The 18,636-nt window shown below is 33.0% G+C and overlaps 2 protein-coding genes across 3 annotated transcripts; one reads left to right on the forward strand and one right to left on the reverse strand.

The window, feature by feature from the left end:
• Positions 1-338: 338 nt before the first annotated feature.
• On the forward strand, positions 339-9,588 carry LOC134250734 (afadin- and alpha-actinin-binding protein-like). Its single transcript, XM_062733101.1, has 12 exons — positions 339-370; positions 805-973; positions 1,069-1,207; positions 1,348-1,417; positions 1,604-1,757; positions 1,911-2,004; positions 2,619-2,720; positions 4,601-4,791; positions 5,519-5,695; positions 5,884-5,980; positions 6,341-6,464; positions 6,718-9,588. The coding sequence occupies exons 1-12, from the start codon at positions 339-341 to the stop codon at positions 6,920-6,922; spliced, it is 1,554 nt and encodes a 517-aa protein (XP_062589085.1). The 3' UTR covers positions 6,923-9,588.
• A 1,965-nt stretch (positions 9,589-11,553) lies between these two features.
• Positions 11,554-17,994, reverse strand: LOC134250732 (uncharacterized). Of its 2 annotated transcripts, XM_062733099.1 has the most exons (7): positions 17,691-17,991; positions 14,864-15,062; positions 14,424-14,551; positions 14,252-14,337; positions 13,636-13,770; positions 13,410-13,450; positions 11,557-11,625 (listed from the first exon to the last, which is right to left on the reverse strand). In XM_062733099.1, exons 1-6 carry the CDS (start codon positions 17,747-17,749, stop codon positions 13,413-13,415), a joined length of 645 nt encoding a protein of 214 aa, XP_062589083.1. In that variant the 5' UTR covers positions 17,750-17,991; the 3' UTR covers positions 11,557-11,625; positions 13,410-13,412. The 2 variants fall into 2 exon arrangements, with proteins under 2 accessions (XP_062589082.1, XP_062589083.1); XM_062733098.1 differs by lacking the exon at positions 13,410-13,450 and having other exon boundaries at positions 11,554-11,625; positions 17,691-17,994.
• Between the last annotated feature and the right edge of the window lie 642 nt (positions 17,995-18,636).

Here is an 18,636-nt window from a genome sequence, read left to right on the forward strand (position 1 = left end):
CAATATAACATATTCTGAAATTTATTTTCATCTGTAAACCAGTGTGTTTATCTATTGTGTCAAGATTTTTGGAGGCCACAAAGGTATTTAACACACAATTAAACCATGCAAGTAAAACAAACATTTAAATAGATTTTTTTGTGATCATTAATTTAAAATTTTTTAAAAGATTTAGACAAGTGAAACATAACTCTTAAACTTTGACAGGAATTTTTTTTCCAAGCTCTGTCATATGACAGTCAAAGTAAGATGACAAGCCTGATTAACCGCCTTTACCAGATTTTTGTCTGTTCATCTAAAAATGTTTTCATACTTTAGAGTCTTGCCTAGGAATTAGTATGGCATTTATCTATTGTGTCAGGCCACAAAGGTATAATTAAACCATGCAAGTAAAACAAACATTTAAATAGATTTTTTTGTGTCTTTACTGCATTTTTTTTTTCTGTGTTTCTTTACTGAGTTTCAGAGTGACAGGGAACCTAGGACCTTATTGTCTTTTGAATAATACTAGCCATCAAGCTTAATTATGATATGAAATTTTTTCAAAGATCATAAAACCCATTTGAGATTTTTTGAAAAAGATAAGAATCAAAATAGATAAGACATTGAACTGTGTAAGAAACTAGCAATTTTTTAATTAAAAAGGATACTCTAAAAAAAACCCTAAAAGAATGTAATTTTCAAAAATAGCATCAATATGATCTGGCATTATATACATATATCTTTAAAATATACAAAAGCATCGATTTCACTGTATTTGTAAATACATTATGAAAGAAATTCATGTTTAACAAAACTTTGCAGATTGCTACGTGTCAACAGTGAATGTGAAAATTACCAACATGTAATCGCAAGGTTGAAAACAGAAAAGGAGAAACTTGTGAGAGAAATAAGTGTAGAGCAGGAGAAAAGCCGGCAACTGATGGTCAAACACAAGACGTCCACAACAAAACTCAAGTCCGAGAAGGAGGAGGTAAAAAAAAAAAACCCACTAAAGGATGGAAATGTAACTTTAGGTTAGAAAATCATGGTTAAATTAATATTATGTTTTATTCTGATTTTTGATAGGTGAAGAGACTTACAAGTGTTATCAAGGACAGAGATACACAATACAAACATGACTTAAAAAAGAAGGAGAGAGAATGCAATAAATTGAAGGAGAGAATCCATCAGTTACTGGCTGATAAAACGCCTAATCGGAGAGTAGGTAAGAATCAGGGATCAGTATTGCCAAAAATTTCATATCGCAATATATCACGATTTTTTCCCAAAATATCACGATAATATCCTGATATTTTTACAAGCAAATTTTACAATGTATCTGACCTTTGTTACATTTTTTTTTAGGTTTAGATATTGCCTGCTCCTTACACAGTTCTGATGGCAGAAGAAGTACATGGAAAACAACCTCCAACAAGTATGTGGCTTACTGCTAATACAGAGCTCCAAATCAAAAGGACTCATTTACCATCAAAGCATTGTCTGTGCTTATTTTTTTCAGTGTAACATTATATATAAAGATTTTAAGAATATTTTTTTCTATGATCTGTAATCTTTATAAAGTTAACATTAATTTTGACAACTTTCACAATGACCCTTTTAGACAAGATGAAATGTACCAGCAGTTGATCTCAATGTATGAGGAGAAACAGAAGAAACTATTGGTAGAGAACACAGAATTGAGGACCAGTCTAAAACATGTTTACAAAGATGTCAGCAATGCACTGGGCCTTCATGATCACCTTATCACTACAAAGGTTTTTATTTTAGCCATCTTTGTTCTTAATTGTCTTCATACATATACATTTATTTCTGGTCTTTTCTGATTCTGATTTAACCTACATCATAACTTGATTAAAACATTAAAGAAACTTCCTATTGAATATATGTACTTTATTTTTGTTGTGTAGAGTACTCCCTCACAGGATGTGGAGTCAGGTTCCAGTGAGGAAGAGTTCACAACCTACCCCTCAGCTTGTAATTATAGGACTCAGGACTCAGATGGTAAGTTTTACAACCAATAAATAGCTATAGGACAATTTACCCATCATTCTCTGGTGTGAAATATGCATACTCTAGCAGTAACATTTATCAAAAGAGTAAACCAAATAATAGAAACGAGCATGTTTTACCGGTTGAACAATTATTTCCTAATTCACTTAGATATCCTCTTTGACAAGACCTTAATTTCCAAATAATCTATAATTTTAAACCAAAGACCTTGAAGTTTGACCTTCATTTAAAAAACATTGTCCTTAAAAAAATTTCGTAGGACAAGTACACCTAGAGGATAGAAAAAAGTACACCCAGAGGATAGAAAATGGTCCTTTTTTTGGTGCTTTTTAAATATAGAAGTATCCAGAACTATTTTTTCTTATCATAGATTTTTAGTGGGTGATTGAAAATCTTCTTGCAAATAATGAAAAGGAGGTAACTTATAGAGCTTCCTGTCCAAATACAACCATTAAGCTTTAGTTCAAAATATGCATTAATATACATGTATTTTCATATATGAAATAAGTGGGAGAGGAAGAAAATTTAATTTCAGGAATTTTTTGGAGGATGGGGTGTTGTCTATCCATGAATTATTATAATCATTTGATATGATTCTATTTTAGGGTACTTTCAAATGCCTTATGACATGATTAAGGAAACATTAGAGACCATGTTCAAAGAAAGATCAAGGAAATTGAAAGAAAGGAGGAAAAGAAAGCTGCCAAGTGAGTGAGAAAATACATGATCTCCCATTGTTTGTAATATTCAATCCAATGAGTTGAGTGCTTTTATCCCTGGACCTTAGGAAGGGGAGAAAAACATGGTTCCTTGTATAAAAAATTAATCTAACCACAATCCATGGGAAATTAATTTTATTAAATGTGTTACACATATCTGTTTCATATTTTACACTATTTTTTATATAATGAAAGAAAATCCACAATATTTGATCAGATTTGTACAAAAACATTTGACATTACAACTGTGGATATGAAAAGGATATCCTATGAACTATATCCTCTCTGTAGAGGCGAAAACTTTTGATATCAAAAAAGTTTTGTAGAATTTCAAGTTTATAATTCCTATATATCATTGAGAGACTAAGCAAGACTTTTTCAAGATCTCTCTGTGAGATGGTTAAGCCTAAGGAAATACATCTGATAAAAGGAAACTGGAAACTAGATTGTCTGTCTTAACTTGAGGTTTATTTCTACAAATGTCTAAAATAAATTTCTGGAGCAGATTTCTTTTCAAGTACTTCTGTGCCCTACATTAATCAGAGATCCATGTAAGATGCTTCTAGTGTGTTTCATTAAATGAGTCCAGGTTTCTATTGCTGCAATATTAGCAAAAGAATGACCAGGTTAAAGTTTTTTGGAGCATGTGTCATTTTCAAGTGACCTTAACCCTATATTGATGAAACTTGCATGGAAAATACATCTCAGGATGTACCTTACCAAGCTTGCTTTGGATGCTGGATCTGAGACCGACATACATTGTCTGAATGAGTGACCTGTTAATGTTCTTGTAGCAGGTTCATTCTAAACTATTTGCATGGATGATATGTTTAAGAATGCACACTACAGGCCTGCTTCGGATGCTGAATTTGACCTATATTTTTCAGATGAGTGAAGAGGTTAGTTTTGGGGGGAATTTCTTTCTAAAGTGACTATAAGCCCTATGTTAACCAGTTTTTCACCTATGATACATTAATTGTTGCACACTACTAGATAATTAGTTTAGTGTGGGACTTTGTCTTACTTAAAATTGAAATGAGCCCTATAATCTCTGAGTAGCTACCATATGCTTAATTAAAATGACAGTTTAGAATATGTTTTTCATTGAGTTTAACAAAATATTAAGCCTAAAAGCATCATATTTTTCCAAGGGGTAGTTATAAAGCAATTCATTTCCCATTGAATACACAATAATTACAAATGGTCTACAATTTTTGTTTAGGATGAGGATTTGATCAGTGCAAGACAAGGAGAGTTTGTTAACACACCTTTGTATTGATAAATGAAGGAGAATACTCTTTCAAAGCAAGGCCGTTTTTGGGATCGCTAGTAGTAATATATTATTTTACACATTGGTTACTTTTCTGGTATATGCTAAATTTTCTTTGCACAGCTGTCTTTCAAAATGTTTTGAATCTTCAGTTATTTTCTGCAACTTTACTCAGGCATACTTACTAAAATCTAGAAAAATAAAGCATTATTAAAAAATTTTCATTAAAAATGAATCAAGGAAATCATCCAAAAATTAGAGGCCTGGATAAGTGAGAATAGATATGTACCAGCTTGGTGACTGGTCACAGTAATTACTGTATATACACAGCCACAGACGATAACGAAAGTTACTGGACAGGTGATGGCACGTTAATGTCTGTTTAAAAATGGCAAGAATATATTTAAGTTGAGGTTTTTTTAATAAGTTTTTGATTTAAAAAAAATGCACTTTGAAATATGAAAAAATATACATAAAAAAAAACTGAGTATCAATTTAAGCATTCAATATTTAGATGTTTGATTGAGTAACTCATAAACCGGGTACTTGTTGGTATTGATAAAAAATATATGTGTGTGTGTTTGCTTAATTATTTTAGGTCCTAACAAACCTGCCAGATCTTGTCCCCCTAAGCAGTCACCAAACAAGCATTGTGACTTGGAGCAGCTTAATAAGGAAATGGAGACCTTGAAGAAGCAGATTAAGACATACGAAGATCAGATAGAGAAACATAAAAGGGAGAAGGAGAATTATAAAGAGGTCATACAACAACAGGAGGACATGATTCAGGTCCCATTTATTATACATAATGCAAATAAGATTTATAAAAAGATGAAACTTTTCTTCCAAAAGTGGAATCCAGGGTTAGAGTTGGCTAAATATTAGGAGCAAATTTTACAAAATGCATGAAAGACTTTTTAGCATTCATAAAAAAGATACAATTTTTATGAAACTTTGAGGCTTAATGTAGATTCTAAAAGCTTTAAATCAAGGCCCCTGGGGATAGTGGCTGGTAACAATAGGGGATCAAAGTTTAAAATTTAAAAATAAGAAAATAACTGGAAAGGATCATTAATCAGCAAACATTCCCAAAGATTTGTGAATTTATTTTTTGTTCTTCCAAAAATGGGCCCAAGGGTTAGAGTTGGCTAAAAATTAGGAGCAAATTTTACAAAATGTATGAAAGAGTTTTCTTCTCAATACCTGCAAGGCCATGATAGCCATATTGATTATGAAAATTCCCCATATTGTGTGGGGGATCAGAGGCCTCCTAAAGTTAATAAAATATGGTTCTTTTTTTTTTTGTTGAAAAATAAAATACGATGAAGAAAGTTACAGAGGTGGAATTAAAATTTAGATTTCCCGGTTGCTTTTTATTAACATGAAAGCCTGTAAAATGATTATGCTAAGAAAAAAAAAATCCTGCAAAAGCAGTGATTTTCTACCCACATAACTAAAAGCAACTTTAATCCTAATAGTACTTCACATTTCTTTCAGTATTTTGATTTCTTTACAGAATTCCATTCAAATGCACAAACACCAGAACTCGACAGAGCATATTTTGAATGACTCCAAGGTTGAAGAGGAACGCGAGAGTCTTTTAGAGCAGAAGAGATTATTTCATGAAGAGAAGAACCACTTCACAGAGGAGAGGAAACAGTTTACAGAGGCAGCCATTAAACTGGGTAAAGAGGTACGAGTTGTCCAGGGAGATAAATGTTAACTCTCTCAAGTTACTCAATTTGTTGTATACTTTATAATGTGTCAGTCCTGTTACAGGCATATCAGACTTTTTATTGGGAATCAGTCTTGTTTTATACAGTGAAAATCAGCAGATATGTAATAATTTTCTCTTAACTATCCATCTGTGTTCTGCTTTAGAGAAGAGCCTTAGAGGAAGAAAAGACTGCCATTTTAAAGAATCAGTTTCTTCAGATATCACCCTTCAGATCTCCCTCAAAGACCTCAAATCTGAACAGTACAGCTCATAAAGGTAGGTTCATCTGAATCAGTACAGCTCATAAAGGTAGGTTCATCTGAATCAGTACAGCTCATAAAGGTAGGTTCATCTGAATCAGTACACTTCATAAAGGTATATCTGTTGTTATAAGTTCTGTATTGTTCCATAATGTGTACCTGAACTCTGCAAGCACTGAAATGATGCAGAATTTCCTGTCACACATGGTCTGGTTCATGTGTCTATTCTCAAACATTCAAATAGAAATAAATAAGTGATAAAGAAAAAAAAAGTTAGATTGATTGGTGAATAGATTGCAATCACTAAATTTTTTACCAATATACCACTTTTACGCACTACTGGTATTTTGTACGATTTCAGTGGATTCCATTCGCCTCCTTCCGTCCACCCCCCAGTTTTCACCGGCTTATCCAGGACAGCCAAAGACTCCCTCCACAGTAGAACTTTTCAGATTCCTGGGAATTACCCCAAAGGAGCAATTCTTGTAAGTGGATCATGCATTATAAATATCAGTATTCCTCTGGGTTCTGTTTTACAAAAGATTTTATAACTTAGTTTAAATATTTTAGATCATTCTAACATCACTTTCTTTATATTATTGTGAGATTATGCTTCATATACAGATTAAATTTACTTCTTTTATCAAAATAAGAATAGAATAAAGTGTAAAAGTAGGTTTTGCATTTCCTATCTAAAGATTTCATTGCTGTGAAAACTCTGTATTTTTTTCCTTCCAGACATGACAAAAACTCTTCATTAAGTGACTCCAGTGAACTGAAGAGATCCCACAGTTATGAGTGCCTTAACAGTAACACCACACTGACCACCTCTAACAACAGTGGCGACCTTTCTGTATTCTCTGAGAATAAGTCTGGTGTAGTCAAGAAATCACTATTCCAGCACCTCTCCTGTACACAAAGTAATGATGATCTGGGAATTTAACAGAAATTTGTTGTGTATCGGAGCTGATTATTTGAAATGTGTTCTATTTTTTTATTTGTAATGAACTTTTGTGAGGGCTGTTTATTTTTCATGACTTCAGCAAATGCATAAGGATTTGATCATACAGCCAAATGAAAATATGTGTTGGGTTTATTTTTTCACTCAAGTGAGCTTTTCTGATAATGTTTCGTCCATCTGTCTGTCTGTAAACTTTTAACACTTAAATTTTTTTCAAGAATGTCTAATTTCAACTAAAATTGTTTCACACCACCCAGAAGGGTATTCAAATTTCTTCATATGAAATACATCCCCCTTTTTCAAGGGGAGATTATTAAGAAATACTGTGGAATCATCAATGTTCAATGATTTTGTGGGTCACCCTTATCCATGAATTAACATTGCCTTATACAATTATTTTGTCAAAATATTTTTTTCATGGAATCTTCTGTATATACGAGTTATCTTCAATTATGTCCCATGAATCAAGAAAATGTTGTACATTGACCACACAAATAAAAATGATTCCACAGTAGTGATATAATGATGTGGCCATCTAAAAAATATTACAAAAACCTACGGGGTCAGAAAAGATGAAACTATTGTTTTAGAACATTCTCAGCTTCTTTCCAATCCAGATGGTCAATAGTTTAGACTTTACATTTATGGTTTGTATATGAGACTTTACTTTGTCTTTGACTAATGACTATTGTGGACGATGATGGCCTTTTTATTTTGATATTAAGTGTTATCACTTTTGATGTAAATTTATGTATTGGTCGTCGATTCTGTGTGGAATGCATGGAATTTCACTATTTGCTACAAAGGGTTGGGGATTGTCAGAGTTTTAAAGGGCACTTTATTAAGATGACTGACATAATATGTTACAGGTGTATTGGCATATTTATATATACAATTGTACTTGTATGTTCAGCTAAGATTTTTAACATTTTCTTCTCAAAAATTACTGTACCTACTTCAAACAAACTTGAAATATTCTTGAGTAAGGGGGTGAGGGATTAAATTATTTAAATTTATCAATGAAAAAATGAGTGTTGTAATGTGAGTCAAACAGCAATGTAAATTTCATTGAATAATGAATATTGATATACATGTACAGCAAAATCATCTTCTGATTTTAACTTTTTAGATATTTACATTTCCAATGTCTTTGAGATAAAATTACAAATTTTAAAAATACTTTTTTCTACATAAATCAGCTGGTTTATCAATAGGCATGGTTTAAAAAAATTATGTGCAGGGCAGGACAAATAAGACAGAAGCAGGGCTTGTAGCATGTTGATTTGCGGAATCAAGAGCATGTAAATATACGGAATAACCTTCGGCATTTATGCAAATGATCACACAAGTCACTCAATTGATCACATCATGAAACCAAAAAATTAGAATTAAACAGTTATTCATTAAATTAGTTGAGGGTCAATAGGGGTCTCATTACATGTTCACTGGGCAGAGAGAAAAAAGTGCAATATATGTGATAACTGTAGTTAATAGATTTAAGCTTTTGCTTTTTCTTCTTTTTATTTATTCTTTATTAAAAAAAGATAGACAATTGCGAAGATATTGGCTGATGTATAAGTAAGTGCTCAGTAGGCATTGCTGTGGTCTGCAGTAGAGGAAATACCTGGGAAATAGAGACTTGGACAAGGAACAAAGTTAAATACTTTTTTCTTTAAATATATATTGCCCTGATATGAATAAATGATTTTAATATATTATACCTTTTCCCTTCTTCCAGAGCAAGAATGGAAAATAATGAAAAATAGCCATACCTCAGACTACAGTCAAGGTATCTTAGAATAAAAGATTTTTCCATAATTTTATTGATTGCAGAAGTATAACTTATTCATTGCATTAATTAACAATGATGTGAAAGTTAATAAAAGGCTTTTTTATGCCCCCATAATCAAAGATTATACTGATGTAGTGGTATACCCTATTCATATGTAATAAAAGTATATTCATATGTATACTGATATAAAAGCCATAGAATTAACCTTTACAAAACAAATGCTTATAAGGTTAAGTTTAAGAAAAGTAGGTCAAACTACAAGGTCATGTTCAAGAGGTTAAAATGTTGGTACCCAAAGATAGGTCTTTGCACAAGAAATACACATGAAGTATAGAAATCAAATAACGGTATGAAATTGAAGGTTTGAAAAAGAACTCAATAGCAAAAATTGTTTATGCTTTCATGTTTCATATTCCTTGTGATGGGACCATCAATTTTGATCTCTTGTACTTATAGTTTGATTTTTACTTTTGAAATCCTTTAACCTTACCCATAACTTCAAAACATTTTAGAACTTTCATATTTCAAATAGGGACATTCCTTGTGACTAGGCATTTCTTAGGTACCACACTTTGACCCATAAGTTTGATTTACATTTAAAAACTTAACCTTGGCCATTACTGATGTTTTACAATGGCATCTATACATGAGGCAAAAACATCTACATCAATGATATTATCATTATAATTTTATGATAATGGGAAGTATATTCATTTCAGTGTATTAGACTACCTCTATGGAAACATATCAAATAACATATCATGTTGATGAGGATTTTATCGTTAGTGCATTCTCTTGTATTGCATTGGTGCCTTGTTATTTTCAATTTTTATAAAATAATATCTTGTATGTTTTTTAACACTTTTCTTTTTTGAAAAATTAAAAGTTTGTATTTCCAAAATGTTCTCTTTTATTTATTTTCCTAAGTTGGAGGTGATATAGTAACACAGTTTTGTGTTTGTTTGTTTGTGGGTGCATGAGTTAGTGCTTAGCCATGAAGAACTGTAACTCCCTGAAAAAACATTGAAAGACAGGAGAGCTTCAAAGCCACCCACTGAAAAAAGAGTATATTAATTGTATACAAAAAAGTGCAGTTTTTTAGCTTACCTGAGCTGAAGGCTCAAGTGAGCTTTTCTGATCACATTTTGTCCATCGTCCGTCCGCCTGTCTGTAAACTTTTCACATTTTCGACTTCTACTCAAGAACCAATAGGCCAATTTTAACCAAACTTAATACAAAGCATCCTTGGGTAAAGAGGAGTTTAAATTGTAAAAATGAAGGGGAAAGTCCCCTTACAAGGGGAGATAATCAGGAAAAGACAAAAATAGGGTTGGGTCATTAAAATCTTCTTCTCAAGAACCACTGGGCCAGGAAGCTGAAACTTATGTGGAAGCATCCTTGGGTAGTGTAGATATTAAATTGTTAAAATCATGACCCCCGGGGGTAGGTCAGGGCCACAATAGGGAATCCAAGTTTTACATACACGATAGGTATAGCAAAAGGGGAAATCTGGTAAAGAACTGCATCACTCAAGTTACTCTGGTGAGCGATGTGGCCCATGGACCTCTTGTTATTTACTTCTATTTTTCAAACTGCCATCTTAAAATATTACTTACAATCATGTGTTTCTAACTCATTCTTTTACTATTTCCACAACAAAACATCCCTAAAAACCATTGTAAATAGCCCTCATGTGCTTAAAATTGAGACCATTGAAAATTTTTTATTTACATGCCATGTTGAGCATGGGATAATTTTGTCCAACATGTTTTGTGCAAATAATAGAGTAGTTTTAAAATAGAGGTCAAAAGAACATTATGAAGTTAAGCTTTTGTACAGTTAAGGAAAGAATTTGGAGAAATTTCATTATTCTAAATCTAAAATTGGTGCGCAATAGATATACGTTTTTTTTTAATTCTAAGGCACTGTAGCTCCCTGCTCATCCATCCCAATTTTTTTCAGACCAGCGAGCTACAGATCTACAGCTGGTAAGTGAAATGGAAGTAATGTCATTTGCATCGGAAATGCTGCCTTGATTTCTAAATATGCTCTTTGCTATGCACTCCTTGTTATTGATAGTGTAATCCGTTTGTCTTTATAAGCCGGTTTTATTAAAATATATCATTTTCCACTGATCAGGTCGAAAACGATATATTTAAAAACGGCTTATAGAGACAAAGGGATTACATTATCGATATCAAGAAATGCTTATTACACTACCAAAATAGGAAAAGTGTGTGTCGACCCCAGATTTGAAAAGAAAAAAATGAAGGTTGGGGGGGGGGGGGTCCAGCCCCCAAGTGCCTGTGGTTTTTCCGTTTGCCGGAAAATGTTACAGAGTACACGGCGGGGTGATCGCTCGACGGAGGAATTAGGCTGCTAACTCCTCCGTGGCACCTGATTCCATTCCTGTTGTTTTTTTTTTGTTTTTTTTTAGAAATCCGTTTTTGCTATTTACTGATTTGTATTGTTTATATATATATATATATATATATATATATATATATATATATATATATATATATATATATATATATATATATATATATATATATATAAATATATAATGGACTTTTGAGCGTGAATACTTCAACAAAATATATAATTCTAATAAATCATGAATGTATGCCGACATGCATTGTAATTGTCAATAAAGTGAATTGAATAATTCTTATAAATCATAACAAACTAATCCTCAGAATTCTGATAATTTTATTTACGAATGTTCAAATATAAAATGAAATAAAAATCAACAAACAATGGGTAATACTGGTAGTGGTAATACAACAGTGTCATTATAAATAGTCTATTGTACAATATGATAATGCTTATCGAATCACGGCCCAGTTAACTTGTTCCATTCCTTTCTTCTTTTCAAGACCATGTATTGATCCTGGAAATTTTTAAAAGAAATCTTTAGTAAATTTAACATTCAAAAAAGACAATAGTGGTGACCACAATAATGATAATTAAATATCTATATTTATCTGTATATTATGATTGAGATTAATTAACAGATATATGGAGGGTTACTTAATGTCATTTTCAAAACCTAATTTCATTTTTTTTTTTTCGCATGCAGCAAATGATAGTCATAGAATGCAAATTTAAATGGGCTAACTCGCATTTACATAATCATATATTTATCAAATTTTGTGTGAATTATTTCACAATTCAATCAAAGTTTTGCCAGTTGAAGACGAAAGACCTAAAAACGCATCGGTATATTTAATAGAAGACAGAACTGTCAATGACTGGTCATTTTTTGGTCATGTCATGAAATTTAATCGAAAACATGTGGAAAATGCAAAAATATATAATTGCTACATTACCACTCAATCAAACAGCACAAACGTGTTCGATAACCAATGCGCGTTAATCAAACTGAAATCAAATGTGATTAAGGTTAAGGGTATTCAGGTGAGCATTGTGTCCCACGAACTTTTAAAAACCATTTTTTTAAAAAGGGTTCTAAAATTTGATGATTATTAATTTAGTTTTGTTTGCTAATTTACTTTTGTGTACTACTCCCTGTAAACTTTATCTCATTTCTTAATGTAGAAATGCAGCCTAATAATTATTTATAATGTCTATAAAAGTAAATACTTCCAATAATATAAGAGTCGCCCGCATGGCGCAGTGGTCAGCTCTAGAGTCGCGAAGTAAGGAGTTGACCTTACGTCTCGGGTTCAAATCCCACTGTGGGACGTGGAGACCGGTCCTTCGGATGAGACCGTATAAATCGAGTCCCTTTGTCGCAGTAGATGCTAACACAAAAAAAGATCCCTCACTGCTAGCATAGGACAAAATTTACAGCTCTTCACCGGCAAGTGGTGACGTCTCCATATGAGTGAAAAAGTCATGAGAGGGACGTTAATCAAAATACAATCAATCAATTTAATATAGGATATTTATATAAAGGAAAGTCGATGTTAATTTGGTTTTGCATAAGACTGTTAAACAAACACTTAGATTAGTAACCGAAAACAATCCGACTGAACACATATTAAGCACACAGATACTGGTACATCGTATCTCATGCAGACATTCAGAGCTAGTTCAGTTTGTGATGTGAGGCAACCCACATACACACAGGACTACAGTACTTGGCCATAAGTGAGTCATAATTTTATTTTTCCACTATATATTTCATTGAAAAACGCATTTTTCTAAAATATTATCGCAGTGTCATTTGTTGTTTCTTTTTCATGTCTAAAACACCATAAAATGCAGAATTTGATGTAGTTTCTTCACATTATTTCAAAATAGTTTTATCTTTATGCATTACCGTGAAATCACAGGTCAAATGCAAAACAAAAATTTTAAGACTTCAATTTGTTAAGAAATCATAGTAATTTGAGGTTAGAAAATGTTGTCTCTACAATATTTTATAATTTATTCTCAATGGTTTAAGTATCATTTTGTTTATCAATTAAGATAAGAAAATTTGAATAATTCTGCATGTTTCAGTGAAAAAATCATGAAAATTGACCTAAAATTGACTTCACAACAAGTTTTTATAAAAATAGGGTTTTCAATGAAATATGTAGCGTAAAAATGCAATTATGACTCACTTATGGCCAGGTACTGTAGAATCATATCGAGGCAGCAAACGGAGTTAAGTTTATCAACATGTTTCAAAATGTAAGAACTCAAATTCAAACTTGGTTTTGTTACCCCTTAGTCCGTGACGGCGGGTTGTTCTATTGCTGGAAGAACTAGCGAAACAAAGAAGGAATGTGTCGATTTGTTTCCAGCCAATATTTAGTCTTCAGATTTTAAAGAAAGTATATGTGTAACAAGTAACACTCATAGTGATCAAAGACATGCTTAATTTACGTTGGCCTTATTTCTCTGTCGTGGAAAAAAAGTGAAGAAAAAAATCGAAATCAGTATCTCTTACCATCTGGTCTGCCATCTCGGTTTTGTGACACGGACAAACTTCTACTTAGAGGTCGTCTTTGACGGCCTTCTGGTTTCATTAAATGGCCACCGGGTACATCATCAATCTTTATGCTATCTTCATAAGCAATTTGACCTATCATGAAAATAGTATAATTAATCACTAGGCCATGTAACCAAATTACCCACTTTGGTCATATATTGAAAAGAACATTCCTTTAAAGATTAAAAAAGACTGGATATAGGCAGTTACCATGAAAATGAAATGGAAACCGTTTCATATAGTCTTTTACCAAGGAAACGGTAGACATTTTGAAAATGTGGGAAGCATAAAAATAGCCCGAAATATCCGACGTCTTCTTGGCCTTTTTAACGATTTTTGATATTTACGTGCCATGAAAAAAATATCAAAATCGTGAAAAAGCCTGGAAAACGTATGATGTTTAGGACAAAAAAAAATGGGTGAATGTAATTATTATGAAGTTTTATAAAGATTGGCCCAAGACATCAGCGAGAACTCTATTGGACTAGCAATAACAATGTATGTATGTCGCCCTGACTTAGTTTATTAGGGACATACATGCAGTTACACATTGCAAACCAATACAGAAACCTACCATCTACAAACACAATACGTCGCCCTCCGGCTTGTAGCACTTCCTTAACGTGTCGCCAAGACCCGCCTGCTCGGCCATGTCTAAGTCTGTTTGAAAAAAGTTTGAAATATAATTTTTTAGATGAAACAGATTGTATTTGAATGATTGGGAGCAAACTTTTAAAAAGGCCTACTTTGGAGGACCGAAGACTGGGAAATGCTTATTGGGAAACTGTTGACTGATTTGCTGGTACGATTTGTGGAAATCATCATATCCGTTGTTTGTGGAATAGCGTAGATGTGGAGGGATAGATTCATCCATCTAAAATTACAAATAAATATCAGTCTTTACGGTCTTTCTATCCATAATCCATCAAATTGCTATTTTGGTGAAGGTTAAAGAAGGTCAAAGGATAAGGTCAAAGATATTGGTTCCCAAAGAAAAGTCTTGTCACAAGAAAGACACTTGTGAAATATGAAAGCCCCAATACCAACCATTCAAAAATGTAAAAATAAAAAAATAAATAAATAAATAAAAAATATGCCTCTGAATAATTATCTTATGATCTTGGCTAAATGTGTTACAGTTGTAATGTTAAGATCCTCTCCAGCGTGAGCCCTTGTAGTGACTTACCGCTGCCAGCTGAGCGGCATCTGGGTTGTAGGGACTAGGCGCGCCATCTGAATTGATCATCATTCTGGATCTTCTACCGTAAACATTTCCAGCACTGTGTTTGGCTGGAAAATCAGGTTGTGAAACATACCCCTCCACCGGACCCATTGATTTCTTTCCTAGCTGCAGCATCCACTGTGACATTAATGCATAGCTCGTCCTAAAAATTTCCAGTGAAATCATTAGTGTTGTGAAACTGGACGATTTTAGTCACCAGTAACTGTTACTCTCTGATCGAGTACCCGGTTACTCGGATGGTTTCTACACCTTACGTCTTTATGTACACCCTTGATGGCGAGAGATGTTCAATAGGAACTGGGATAATTTTAACATTTTTGCAATGTCAGTATTTATCTTTTATGTGATTTTTGGAGACCATATCTTTTTGGAAATGACTGGAATGACCATGGGTACCAATTGCACCCCGTTATTAGCAGACATATTTTTGTATTCATATGAAGTCAAATTTAATCAAGAACTTATACGTAAGAAGAAGAAATGACAAGCTGCGGCCTTCACCTTGACATTTGGATGTATAGATGACATATTATCAATTCTATTCAAATGTTGACATGATACATCCCAGTGACCTTGAAATAAAAGATACTGCAGAATCTGACACAGTTTGTTTCTTTTCGAATATTTTACTGAAAAATTTTGTTCATGGTAACCTAACAACAACGTCTCGTGATAATCATGATGACTTTAACTTTTCAATCAAACTTCCCTTAATTATGTAGTAATATTCGTTATCTAGCTCTATACTAGTATATATTTCATCCCATTCTTGTTGAGAGGCGTTTGTAAGACCACGAGGACGAGAATCCATTAACAATAGAAAAGTATGGAACCAATGTGGCAGACACAGTCTTGTGCGAGATTGGACAGAAAAAAAATTAAAGTTTCATATTAAATATGCTTTGAAGTGAAAAAGGGCATACTGGAATAAAAATTCGAACTATTGTAAATGATACTGTTATAGGGTGTATTTGTTGGTTAACACTTTTCTTATTTTAAGTTCTTTGTAGGAATCATCAGAACAATTTCATGCAAACTTACCACATAGCATCTTTGGTATGAAGAGGATTCAAGTTTGTTAAAAAAAGAAAAAAATACCTTCTTTAAAGGGGATATTTTTTTTAAAGACAAGAATACCCGGTAATCTCAAATCCATTAGGCTATAGAAGCTCTTGGGATGTGTAGATTCAAATTTGTTCAAATTATAGCCCAAGAGTAGAATGAGCTACAATATGGGGTCAACATATTCCCGATAATACTGATTTGGGAAAAAATCTCGATCTTTTTCTCCCTAAAACAACAAACATCCTCAGAAATTTCAAAGTGCACTAATATGCAGATCATGGTCCCAAGGAGTAGGGTGGGCCACGATAGGAGGGGAAGTTTGATATTCAAGTAGGTATAAATTGTGACCTCTAGATATAGGAAGAGGCCACAACAGAGATTTAAATCTTGAAAAGAAAACAATAAATAAATCTTCCCAAGAACAACTAAAGCGTGATTAATCTTATATGTAATTGCAAACTTTCACCATTCATTTATTTAAACCATCGGTCCCAAATACTAAAGTAGGTTGGCCTACAATAGAAAATCAATGTTTGTTTTGCATAGGAATAAATAGGAAGAAAATCTTTAAAAATGTTAATCTCCTAAAGACTAACAGAGCCATGAATAATCATTATTATGCAAACAATTGCACAAAGTGCAGTCTCAAGTTTGTTTAATTATGCCCCCACTTGATTTTGTTGGGGGGGGGGGGAGGGGGTCTCAGATTTTTACGGAAAAATGTAATAACAAGAAATACATGCATGACTTTTTAGAATTTTTGTTTGAAAAGGAGCATGGTTGGTTATATTAATATGTAGTATCTATTAGTATATAAGGACCACGATAAAGGATTAGAGTTTTACATGAAAACACATGTCTATAGGCAATGGTTAAAATCTTTTTAAAAAGAGTAGCAGAGTTAATGTTAGTCATATTTTAAATATACGCAAACATCCCTCTTCTTGTGTTGCCTTCAGAGCAGAGCAGCACTTAGGGATCAATTCACCCGTCGTCTATCTGTCTGTCCCTGTTCTGGTGAAGTTCGTACCCGGTACATACTGCATAATGCAATTGACTCCTTTTTTTCTTACAACAACTATTTAATTAGTTGACGATAAGTTAAATTGATCAATGTTGCCATAATGATGTTATAAGTACTCGATCTATCTAGACCAAGATCGGTGGATTTTTTTCTTGTTATAAGAGGATTTAGAAACAAAGGGAAACAATATTGCTTTTTAAACTGAATGAAACTTCAAACATTAAGTTAATTTGAATGAGATCGAGCAGTATATAAGGGTCTATTTTAATATAATACAATAAGTTTGAAGTTATTTTCCCATAAACTTGAAAGAAATGAATACTGAATGAAAACTCATGTCACATCGATATTTAAAAATGTCTACGGTAGAGGCTTCTTGTCATCGTGTCGCTTTGTAAGATCATAATCTTTTTTATTTCCTCTGTGAATTTAAATAATTTAAAACCTATCTGTCTATACGTGTTTTACAATCAATTGATATAGATCCATGCATGCCTAGCTACCGCGTGTAGATCTTACTGCACAGTTTCCCTCGTCCATCTGATCTATCTTAGCAACAGAACTACAATTTGACAATTTGAACAATACTTGTCTGAGATTTTAAACCTATCTCTTTGTACACAGGTAATGAGTAAATTGAATTTTCTAATATAGAAATTAAAAAAAATTAAAAAGACCTACCGAAATCTAGAATCGGGCCTATTTGGCCGATATGTATTTTTCCGAAAGTCCATCGACATTTCCGCGCGTTTTAGTTAATCGTCCTAAACCGTAAGAGGAATTCTTCACATGTCCTCTGTATTTTCACTTAGCGTCTAGAAATCCCTACCAACAGAGTTGGTCGGTGCAGATCAACTGTTTGGAATCTAGCGCATTAGCGATTTGGTCGCGATAAGTATATCACAGTGTATTTTTAAATAACATTATATATTAAGGCGCTTTGTGCCGACGTTATGACACGGATTACTGATTCCTAAGAAGTACAATCAATGCCAAAGTACACATCGAAAAACCAATCATCAGCTTGATTCACAGCATGCAATCCAAATCGACACAAGTCTCACACATACATTCACAAGGGCAACATGCCAGTGGGTGCGTTCACAGTTCTACCATCAGTACCAACTTTCAATATACCAATGGTACAATAATTTGACAATGGTACCAACTGTACCAATAAACCCTGAACGGGTATTGGCATACAAACGTAACAATTTTACCAATGTTACCAATGGGAGTCCAATGGAGACGTTGGTAATACTAAAATATATATTTCTTTGTCTTCTAAGTTATTGGCACATGCCAGAATAACAAGAAAATCATAGCAGATTCATATCCGACAAACAAACCACATTAGGATCAAACTTCTTTAGTTGCCATATCTATGAGTTTTATATAATCCATTTAATGGATCATGTCTAAATCATACTTCAAAATCATGAATATAAGTGTTTGATATGATTTTTATGTGATTTTGGCATGATTTGTTAAAAAGGATTAGAGGAAAAATCGTTTATATCATTGTAAATCCGGGATCCCAGCCTTTCTAGCTTGTTGCCATGTCGATAACTAGCTGTGACGTCATTTACCAACACTAACCACACTCTAGACTGTCTGCAGAAAAATC

Source organism: Saccostrea cucullata, unplaced genomic scaffold, assembly GCF_032062105.1.
Source record: "Saccostrea cucullata isolate Sc308-1 unplaced genomic scaffold, CSIRO_AGI_Scuc_v1 ctg2548, whole genome shotgun sequence".
In the NCBI taxonomy this organism is placed as follows: domain Eukaryota; kingdom Metazoa; phylum Mollusca; class Bivalvia; order Ostreida; family Ostreidae; genus Saccostrea; species Saccostrea cuccullata.

Coding starts and splice junctions, on each gene's coding strand:
- LOC134250734 (XM_062733101.1), top strand. CDS start 339: ATGGCATTTATCTATTGTGTCAGGCCACAAAG. Junction 5,981..6,340: donor AAAGACCTCAAATCTGAACA/GTACAGCTCATA, acceptor GTACGATTTCAG/TGGATTCCATTCGCCTCCTT. Junction 6,465..6,717: donor ACCCCAAAGGAGCAATTCTT/GTAAGTGGATCA, acceptor TTTTCCTTCCAG/ACATGACAAAAACTCTTCAT.
- LOC134250732 (XM_062733098.1), bottom strand. CDS start 17,749: ATGTCGATGGACTTTCGGAAAAATACATATCGGCCAAATAGGCCCGAT. Junction 14,552..14,863: donor ATGCCGCTCAGCTGGCAGCG/GTAAGTCACTAC, acceptor TTGTAATTTTAG/ATGGATGAATCTATCCCTCC. Junction 11,626..13,635: donor CCGAGATGGCAGACCAGATG/GTAAGAGATACT, acceptor AAAAATTTCCAG/GATCAATACATGGTCTTGAA.